The sequence below is a fragment of the Acinonyx jubatus genome, chromosome F2 (assembly GCF_027475565.1).
Source record: "Acinonyx jubatus isolate Ajub_Pintada_27869175 chromosome F2, VMU_Ajub_asm_v1.0, whole genome shotgun sequence".
Lineage (NCBI taxonomy): Eukaryota > Metazoa > Chordata > Mammalia > Carnivora > Felidae > Acinonyx > Acinonyx jubatus.
The window spans coordinates 75,867,267-75,877,906 of NC_069394.1; the positions used below are offsets into that span (position 1 = coordinate 75,867,267).

At 38.3% G+C, this 10,640-nt stretch overlaps 1 protein-coding gene across 2 annotated transcripts in view; it reads left to right on the plus strand.

Moving 5' to 3' along the window:
* Nucleotides 1-8,933, plus strand: part of LYPLA1 (lysophospholipase 1) — a 30,809-nt gene extending 21,876 nt beyond the window's left edge. For both annotated transcript variants that reach the window (XM_015071280.3, XM_027042870.2), the window contains exons 6-9: nucleotides 128-201; nucleotides 2,326-2,427; nucleotides 3,567-3,743; nucleotides 7,195-8,933. In XM_015071280.3, the coding sequence (XP_014926766.1) occupies nucleotides 128-201; nucleotides 2,326-2,427; nucleotides 3,567-3,743; nucleotides 7,195-7,248 (407 nt within the window). In that variant the 3' untranslated portion in view covers nucleotides 7,249-8,933. The remainder of the gene's footprint in view (nucleotides 1-127; nucleotides 202-2,325; nucleotides 2,428-3,566; nucleotides 3,744-7,194) is intronic.
* Nucleotides 8,934-10,640: the final 1,707 nt, after the last annotated feature.

Sequence of the window (10,640 nt, forward strand, 5' to 3'; positions counted from 1 at the left end):
TCAAGTTTTTCACGTATTATTCACCTTTAACATACCTTGTGCTTTTCTGTAATTAATTTATCCTGTTTAAAATGGTATCAGGCTTAACTTTTACAGTGTTGGTGATTTAATCTTACGTTGTTTTTAGTAAAAGCTTTGATAGAGCAAGAGATGAAGAATGGCATTCCTTCTAACAGAATTATTTTGGGAGGATTTTCTCAGGTAAGGTAAAGTTTGGGTGATATGTCATTGGTATATTTATCTAGAAAATCTGTGGTTTCCATCCTTTTCTATGGAGGAGTCTTTTTTTTTTTTTTAGTAGATGTTATAGAATCTGTTACACTATTGTTAATGCTGAATTAAGTTCAAATGGATTACATGTAGTTAATTACAAGAGTGTTCTCTTTTGCTTTTCTAGTTTTCTCTCTTCAGCTATTGCCTTTCCCTTCTAAATTATATCTTTAAAATAAATTTATTTGGCAAATTGATAGGAACTTGGAATGTATTTTCTTAAAATACTAATACACACATAGCTAGGTTTCTAAGTTGATGCTATGTACCCCTTTAAACAAAACTCTAATTTAAACACAGGTATAACTCCCCTCTCCTAGGAGGAGACTACTGATAGGAACAATACATTAGAAGACAGGAGAATTTCTTCTCTCTTTCTGTCACAGATTCCCGGTGGTTGAGCCCCATAGACTCCCCCTGCAATCCCCTTGAGACAAGATCTAAGTAGGGGCTCCCACAAAGTGACCCACAATGCTGGGGATGCTGGTTGTCCCCGTTGTGTTCTTTCTTCCCACTGGAGGAACTGGAGGCTCCGGGGAGACTCTGGATGGCGCGGCACTGGTCAGCGTGTAACCACTTCTCTTCCCTTCCAGTGTGATCTTTCTTGGTCTCTGTGGGACAGGGGTGCCTCCGCCTCCCCTCCGTGTGCTAGGATTCTCTCAGTGGTGCCCTGTCCATGATTAGATGTTAGTTCTTGTAAGAGGGAGCAAAGTTAGGAATGACCTGTGTCCCATCTTGGTGACGTCACTCTGTCATCTTTCTTCTTTTCATCTTGTAAAATAGATTTTAGACTTAAATATGTGATGTTTATTTTTGGTATCTTCTTCTTTCTATACTTTTTCTGCAGACGTAGTTACCTCATATTGACCTTATGTCTTTATTTCACCTATCCCCACATTGCTGTAGCTTCTAATCTGTGAATCTTCTAAATCAACAACTTAGTGTTCAGACTGAATACCTGAATTTGGGCAATGTTAGAATTATGGAATTAATTACGGAATTATTTAGAAGTTAAAATCTAGTAGACAGTTTGTTGATTCAGTATGGTAAAAAAGATGTTACTGATTTGGTATTTATTGAAGTTCAAGATAATGTCTATTGTAATACACATTGTGCCATAAATATAGGTACAGAAATGAATGCTTGATTCGAGTAGGAAGCTAACATAGGAGGCTATGTGGTTGGGATTCATTGATTACAGAAAACAACTCCCTAGTACTGTAAGCCAGAAAGAGCAAGTTATGAGTCCGTGGGGTCACGTCAAGGAAGCCAAGGATGAGAATGAAGCAAGGCCTCAGGAAATATCTAAGACTTGGAGAGCCGTCATGACTTTCTCTCCATCTTCCTTGTTTCTCTGCCCATCTGCTTCCTTTGCCTGCTCATCTAGAGTTGGCTTTTTCTGCCGTCGCAGCCTATAACTTTGCCAGTTCTGGAGTTTACGTGTTACCATCCCAGCTGCACAGAGACAGACTCACAGTCACTGAGTTCCAGTTTCAAAATCTTGGGAAAAAGAACTTGACTGTCTCGGATGAGTTGGAATCTCATGTTCTCATGGGCCCCGGTGACCCGTGGGGATGGTCAGAGTGACATGGCATCCAGGTGACTAACGGGAATACAGTTCCCAGAGTGCAGGGTATTTAAGCTGGGGTGGATACTCTAAAGGTATCTGCTACAGGGTCCTTATTGTCTTGAAGTTTTTAGAAAAGAGTACCAAGTTACAACTAGATTTGATTTTATACCTAAGACTTTTCAGAGGAGAAAATAAGTAATTAAGTTTAGAATATTCTTAAGGCATCTGTAAGTGCAAATATACTGTTAACTCTTTCTCAACTGATTGGATGGTCCCTGTGTTCTCACAGTGATCTTCAATGTAGAGAATGTTATCCTTTAGGACATGGTGGAGTGGGGTGTTTGTGTTTCTAGGAGCTTGTCTGATCTGACTTGACATCAGTCACCCGGGTTGATTTTTTCTTTAATGGACATTATTAATAACAAGAAATCAAGTTGCTGTTAGCAGAGCATGTGTTCCATTGACTCTCTCTGTTGTCTTTCCAGGGAGGAGCTTTATCTTTATACACTGCTCTTACCACACAGCAGAAACTGGCAGGAGTCACTGCCCTCAGTTGCTGGCTTCCACTCCGGGCTTCATTTCCACAGGTAGCCTGATTGAAACTTGCAGCATAAGATTACTGAGTTAAGCAGATAATGTTGTGAGAGGGTCATTTTTTTTTTTTTTAATTAATAAACTGTATATTTTTAGAGCAGCTAAGGTTCACAGCAAAACTGAGCAGAAAACACACAGAGTTCCCACATGTCCCCTGTCCCCATACGTGCACAGCTTGTGAACACCCCGCAGCGTGGTGGTACGTCTTTGATAATCTACAAACCTATACTGACACACAGTATTATTACCTAAAGCCCGTAGTTTACATCAATCATCCTTTTTTAAAAAGGATTTTCCTAGACTTTTGTGATCTGTATACTATACTGTCTTTACTGTAGATTGCATAGAATGGGGTAAAAAAGAAGTCCTTTTGTCACAAATCTTCTATTTGAAGTGTTTGATACATTTTAAGATACTTATAAAAGGGGAATTTTTTACACATAGAAATAACATTTTTAAATATTCAATATTCTTATTGATTGCTAGCAGAATTTTACCATAGAATATAATTTCTAAGTACTCTATAGTGTAAAGCAGTATATAACACACATGGGAGGTGTGGACATTTATTTTCAGATTCATCTTTAAATCTAGGATTTTTTTTCTTTATCATTATATAGCGTTTGTTTGGTGTCTTACACGTAGTAAGTGCTGCTGATTAACCGTCTTATTTAAATCAATTAAATAAGATCCAGCTAAAGTGTACCTCTCCTGTCAAGACACTGAATATAATAAAGAATAATTAAGATACAGTCTGCTTCAAGGAACCAGTTCGTTGGCAAAATAATAATACAAGACAGGATAATCATGTGTCCTGTAAAAGTTTTTTTTTTTTTTGATTTATTTTTTATATGAAATTTATTGTCAAATTGGTTTCCATACAACACCCAGTGCTCGTCCCAACAGGTGCCCTCCTCAGTGCCCATCACCCACTTGCCCTGTCCTGTAAAAGTTTAAATAAAGAGTTGTGGGGAGCATAGGGATGGAAGGAATTTTATTCCCGTGGCCGAATAGAACCTGTGATGTAAGTAATAACATATGTATGTGCATATCTATCTGCAGTTGTAAATGCCTGGCATAATGCTCTATACATTTGAATAAATGATACTGGTTTTTTTGTTTTTTTTTGCAGGGTCCTATCAGTGGCGTTAATAGAGATATTGCTATTCTTCAGTGCCATGGAGATTGCGACCCTTTAGTTCCCCTAATGATTGCTTCTCTTACTTCTGAAAAGCTAAAAATGTTAGTAAACCCAGCCAATGTAACCTTCAAAACCTACCAAGGCATGATGCACAGCTCATGTCAGCAGGTAACTGTTTGGAAGCAGAGACATATTTACCACTTTTCCGTGTGATGTTTTTAACTTAAGTAGCATTTGATTCCTTGGGTATTTAAAGGAGTTAATTAATGATCTCACATTGAATCATAGGTGAGGACTTAGAGTTTCTTCAATTTGATTCAACAGATATTCACTGTTTTTCCTATTACATGCAAGTTTTGTGCATAATTCAAAGACAAATAAAAAACAGTCCTTTTTATTGCAATTTAAGCTAAATTAATTAAAATTTAATAGGGGAGAAGGGTATATATCCAAATGTGTAGAAAGCAGAATGTGATACGTGTTATATTAGAAGTTTTTAAAAGCATTCTAGAAAACTGAGAAAAGCTGAGATTCCTTTTGTTTGGGGAAGTACAGAGATCATGAAGGAAGAGCTGGATTTGAAAGAATGGGTAGGATTTGGGTAGCAGGTGTACAGAGAAAGGACTGTGGGGTAGGGAAAGCAAGCTGACCAGTTGGGCCATAGTCTTATGAAAAGCTGGGTGTCCTCATAAAGTGGTTACAAGGAAGAGTTTTAGGGTAACGGAGGAGACGATAATAATGATTGAGTTTAGTGAACGTACTAAGATTGATGTACCCCCATCATAGCAAAATGGGATGTTGGAAATACTTGTCTGGAGCTCAGGCCTGTAATAGAGATTTAGAATAATGGCCAATATTATTGATCACTGAAGAATTACCATGGGGGAATATCAGGAAAAAAGCTGAGGGGTAGAACTTGTTTGGGGGGGGTATGATTAGAAAGGAGTTAGGTGTTGAATGAGAGTACGAGAGGAGAGAGTTTCAGAGCGGTTGGGTGCCTGGCTGGCTCAGTCAGAAGAGTGTGTTGCGACTCTTGATACTGGTTTTGAGTTTGAGCCCCAAGCTGGGTGTAGAGATTGCATACATATATACGTACATACATGTGCAAACTTTTTTTGTTTAATTGGTTAAATTATTTAAGGAAAAAAATAATTTCAGAGTGGAAGGGAAGAGTGTCCCATGATTCAGAGAACAATTAAGGAAAAACAGGCCAGGAAGAAACTATCCCATAGTAAGCCATCTGTGACCTTGGATGCTTGGAAATGGAGCCTGCAGTGGATTGAGTGAACTAGATAGGGATAAGGACCTTTATTAAAAAGGTTTTTGTGAAAGGGGGAAAGAGTAGGAAGGCTCTTTAGTCAATGGGAGAAAAAGACTCCCATGGGTGGGGAAGAAGGAGGGAGAAAATGAAGTGAAGAGAAGATAATAATCTAATGGGAGAATCTTAGGGAGATCAAATAATAATGTAGTTTAAAGCCCTAAAATGGGTAGTGCTTGCCTTCAAAGAGGAGAACATCACTTAAGAATCTAGAATAGGATGGATGAATATAAACAAGGATTGTTGAGGTGGGTAATAGTTGAGAGCTCACTTGAGATCTTCTTTGTCTTTTCAGTAAAGTGGGAGATATGGTCACTTGGTAAGAGTGAAGGAGGCCTGCATTGGTTTGGAGGCTTGAAAAGGTCTAGAATAAAAACTGATTACCAATCGTTAAGGTAGTCCAACTTAACTTAGCTTTGCAACCACTGAGTGGGTCTGAATCATTTGCTTTAGGGGCAGAGAAAAGAGGTATTAATATGATTTATCCAGAAAGACAAGGGGGCCTAGGATTCTAGGGTGTTATTGAGAACATAGTTGAAACTGTCAGCAAGTTTTGAATCCAGAAAGCAGGTGGGTTGACACTCAGGATCCAGGAGGGACTGAGGGTCTAGAGCAGTGGTTTTCTTTCTTTTTTCTTTTCTTTTAATATGAAATTTATTGGCAAATTGGTTTCCATACAACACCCAGTGCTCATCCCAACAGGTGCCCTCCTCAATGCCCACCCCCTACATTCCCCTCCCTCCACCCCCCTTCAACTCTCAGTTTATTCTCAGTTTTTAAGGGTCTCTTATGGTTTGCCTCCCTCCCGCTCTCTTTTTTCCCCTTCCCCTCCTCCATGGTCTTCTGTTAAGTTTCTCAGGATCCACATAAGAGTGAAAACATATGGTATCTGTCTTTCTCTGCCTGACTTATTTCACTTAGCATCACACTCTCCAGTTCCATCCACATTTAGAGCAGTGTTTTTCAAAGTAGGCTTTACATTACAAATACCCTGGAGCCTAATAGAAATGCAGACACCAGAACTTCAAACTCCGCATTTCTTTTTTTTTTTTAACCTTTATTTATTTTTGAGAGAGCGCAAACTGGGGAGGGGCAGAGAGAGAGGAAGACACCAAATCCCAAGCAGGCTCTAGGCAGGCTCTGAGCTGTCAGCACAGAGCCCAGCACGGGGCTCCAACCCACAGACCATGAGATCATGACCTGAGCTGAAGTCGGATGTCTGACCGACTGAGCCACCAATCAAACTCTGCATTTCTGATTCAGCACATTGGGGATTAGTAGGTAAACTCAGGTATCTGTGTTTGTATAGATGTGTTTTTAAAATAAAAGCTCTAGGGGCGCCTGGGTGGTTCAGTCGGTTGGGCGTCCGACTTCGGCTCAGGTCATGATCCCGTGGTCCGTGGGTTCGAGCCCCGCGTCGGGCTCTGTGCTGACAGCTCAGAGCCTGGAGCCTGTTTCAGATTCTGTGTCTCCCTCTCTCTCTGACCCTCTCCCGTTCATGCTCTGTCTCTCTCTGTCTCAAAAATAAATAAACGTTAAAAAAAAAAAAAAGCTCTATTGGGGCACCTGGCTGGTTCAGTTGGTAGAGCATGTGACTCTTCTAAGATTTTATTTAAGTAATCTCTACACCCAGTGAGGAGCTTGAACTCAAAACCGCAAGATTAAGAGTCTCATGCTCTACTGACTAGCCAGCCAGGTGCCCCAAGCATGTGACTCTTGATCTTGGAGCTGTGAGTTCAAGGCTCATGTCAGGCGTAGAGCTTACATACAAAGGAAAAAAAAAGTAAAAGCTGATGATTCTTTGCAATCACATTGGAGAACACTGGACTGAATGATTAGGAGCAGAAAGTGAGAAGAGATAAAAGGCACAAAATATTTTATGCTATGGATTTAGCATTTCATTCTAATGAGGGAAGGCTAAAAGCTAGGTTTTTCCACCCAAGCTTAGTTGACAGTAATTGTATCCTTACTGATACTTCTCGGGATAGGTGTTGTCACTCCTAAGGCCCTTTGTCCGCACTCAGCCCCAGTGTTTTAAGTAGAGCAAAGTGCAGACCATTTTCATGGGACCTCAAAATAGTTGGGAACTATCATTTGAACGTACAATAATCATCATAGTCACGGGAAATGTTCTGAAATTTCTATCGTAGCCTCATTTCTCTGTTACAACTTTTCATTTAATAGAAGTGAAAATGTGGTTTCACCTTACCTAGGCACACTGCAGATTTATTTGATGGTATTTTAGTGGGGATTTAATTTCTGATTTTGTAACAGCTTGTTAAATCACTTTATTCCAAACAGGAAATGATGGATATCAAGCAATTCATTGATAAACTTCTACCTCCAATTGATTGACGTCACTAAGAGGCCTTGTGTCGAAGTACACACCAGCATCGTTGTAGTAGTGTAGAAACCTTTTCCCGTGCCCAATCTTGAAACTTCGGAAGTTTGCAGTGTTAAAATGTTTTGCAAATATGCACCGATAACACAGACTACGTAATAATATCTCCTTGTGGGAAATAATGGTCTTTTAAGTTTCTATACGTGTATTTGTATGATTCAGAATATACTAGTATTAAAATAGGTGAAGCAGCTGACTTTTTCCCAAATGTAATTCAGCAAAATAATAAAATACTGTAACCAGATTTTTTATTACATCATTTGAAAATTATCAGTATGCTTAATGAGAATTTGTTCAGGTATAAAGGAACAGTTAGGATATGAATTATTTGTGCATCTTGTGAGTTAGTCTACAGACTTACTCCACAATGTAGACACCATGCATTATCTGTATTTTTATATATGTGTTCCTTACATACTTAATGATTGCACTACATAATGAGAGTGAGGTGTTACTGCATTATTCCCAGTAACGGGAGTAATGCTTCTAAGTGTCAGTAAAGAGTAATATTGCTCTCTCCAGTTAATGGCCCTTTTATTTTGGGGACCAGGCTTTACTTTCCCTGATATCATTTCTATTTAAGGTTTTTTTTCCTCTCCAGAAAGGTGTTTTCTTTTTTATCCTTCATAAAAGACCAAATGGCTTTGGCAATTGGCTCATTGCTGTAGACCTCTCCTGCCAATACATGCTGTAATTTGACATTCTGGATCACAGATTTGATGGTATTTTAAATGTATTTACACTTACATAAAGACACCTGACATCACTTTAAACTTCCTACACTACTTACTTCTTAAACTATACCTTACTTAGTCCAAAGTTAGACCGATATAGTTATTAGAATCTTCAGTCTAGATAATTGGAATAATTCTGTGGTTGTATTTTTCTGTAATTAATGGAAGGGTAATTACGTCATATTCTAGTATGTTCTCGAATATTTAAGACAGATTTTAAAAACTGTAATTTCTAAGATGATTTGCTCTAAGATGATTCTCTTCGTAGCATAGTTTTAGTTTGTTTTGTACATATGTTTGAAACCAACTACTGTAGGAAATGAACAATCCATTAGATAAATTTGCTTTATTTTTATCTGCCAATGGACTTATTTGAAGACTTCACTTTAGTCAGATTTTTTTTTTATTTGATTTTACATAGTTGAATTTTTCAGATTATTGGTAAAAATTATTTGAAAACGTGTATGGGTGACAACAATGAATCACAACTCAATACATATGGTGTAGTTACCACAGTTTAATATGTAGCAAAAATGTACACTTGATATTTCTGATCTGTTGTTAATTTTTCTGCTGTATTTCCAACTGACTAAAACAGTGTTAGGGATGCATCTTTATAAATGGGTGCTAATTGATAATGGAAATAATTTAGTAATGGATTGTACAGAATGTTAATAATGAAGCCATATGTTTATGTCTGGATTTAAAATTTTTAAACAATCATTTACTAAGTCATTTTGCTTTACCTTGAAGAATATAAATTGTTGTTTCAGTTATATAAATCAACAAGATCTAATTTATGGCAAGAAATATTCTGTTGAAATGTGCTGTTATGTGGGACGATGTAAATCTTTTTCATGGTTTCTACCAATGTGAAATAAAATTTAATTCTGACTTTTCTGTGACTCCTTTTTCAAATACTGTGTTTAATATTTGGATTTACCTTCAAGTGGCCATCTGTACTGAAGAGGGGGAAAATGACCATGTAATCATAAGAACACATTCAGAAGAGAATTTTTAATGATGGTATGGTTAGCCTGGAATGGAATTAGGCATGAGAAAAGCTTCTCTTGTTACTCAGTTTTTTTTTAAGATTTTTGTTTTTTGTCGAGAGAGAGAGCAAATGGAGGGGCAGAGAGCAAAGGAGAGAGAAAATCTCAAGCAGGTTCCTTGCTCAATCACAAAACCTGAGATTGTGAGCTGAGCCGAAATTAAGAGTCAAATGTTTTTAATCGACCAAACCATCCAGGCATCCCTCAATTTTAATGACCTAAAAAAAATTCTGAAGTTTGGTTTTCAGTGTTTTTAACCTACTTAAGTTCGGTTTGGGGTTTGCCAGTCTCTTCCTTATTTGCAGTATGCATGGTATTTTTAAATTAGTGTCATGAGACGGTTATCCAAATAGTTTTTTCTCCTTTTATTTCACCATTAACTTCTAGCATGTCCCAATAAAGGAATCCTTTCTGTTGTGGCTCTTAAGCGGTCCTTCATTTTCTGCTTTTGAATACTTAAAACGACCAGTACCCTTTTTGTGAAGCAGCTTGTTCTATTTTTGGACAACCCTGATGGGTAAGTGGGTTCTGGACCAAAACATTGTGTGCAACCTCAACTCTTTGAGACTTCACAGCTGTGCCTTATTTCATGTGATAATCTTTATTTCGTCATCCTTTTTAAACTATTGTGTTCACAGATGTGGTCAGAGTGTGGTATTATTACTCTATTGACAGATAATAGCAGTGCCTTATGTATATATAAATAATTGGGAAATGTGTCTACTGTTGGAATCAGTCTTATTGCTACTTTTATTTTTTTAATTAAAAAAAAATTTTTTTTGAGAGAGAGCAAGCACGAGCAGGGAAGGGGCAGAGAGAGAGGGAGAGACAGAATCTGAAGCAAGCTCCAGGCTCTGAGCTATCAGCACAGAGCCTGATGCAGGGCTCGAACTCACGAAACCATGAGATCATGAACTGAGCTGAAGTCCGATGCTTAACCCACTCTGCCACCCAGGTGCCCCAAGTTTAAAAAAAGGTAAAAGTAGAAACATGACATACATCTGCACTCCTAACAACATACCATTTTATTTTGTAAAAATTATTAAAAAGTGAAGATGTAGGGGCGCCTGGGTGGCTCAGTCGGTTAAGTGTCCTATTTCACAGTTCGTGGGTTCGAGCCCCGCGTCAGGCTCTGCTGACAGCTTGGAGCCTGCTTCGGTTTCTGTGTCTCCCTCTCTGTGTCCTTCCCCTGCTTGCTCTCTCTCTCTCTCTCTCTCTCTCTCTCTCTCAAAAACATTAAAAAAAATTTTTTTAGGTGAAAATGTAATTTGTTAAGTACTTGAGATAGTCCAGGCACTATAATAGTGTTTTATAGCCTTTATTAATACAATCTTCACATCAACCTTATCTTTATAGGAGAAACTGATAGCTAGAAAGATGAACTTTGCCTATAGTTACAGAGCTATTATGTGTAGCAAGCAGGATTCAGAATGCTGTGCCTGACTCCATGGTCTGCTACGTTGCTGTATGCCCCCATGATTTCATTTAAACGCTGTAAACAGGGGCACCTGGGTGTCTTGTTCGATTAAGTGTCCAACTCTTGATCTCAGCTCAGGTCTT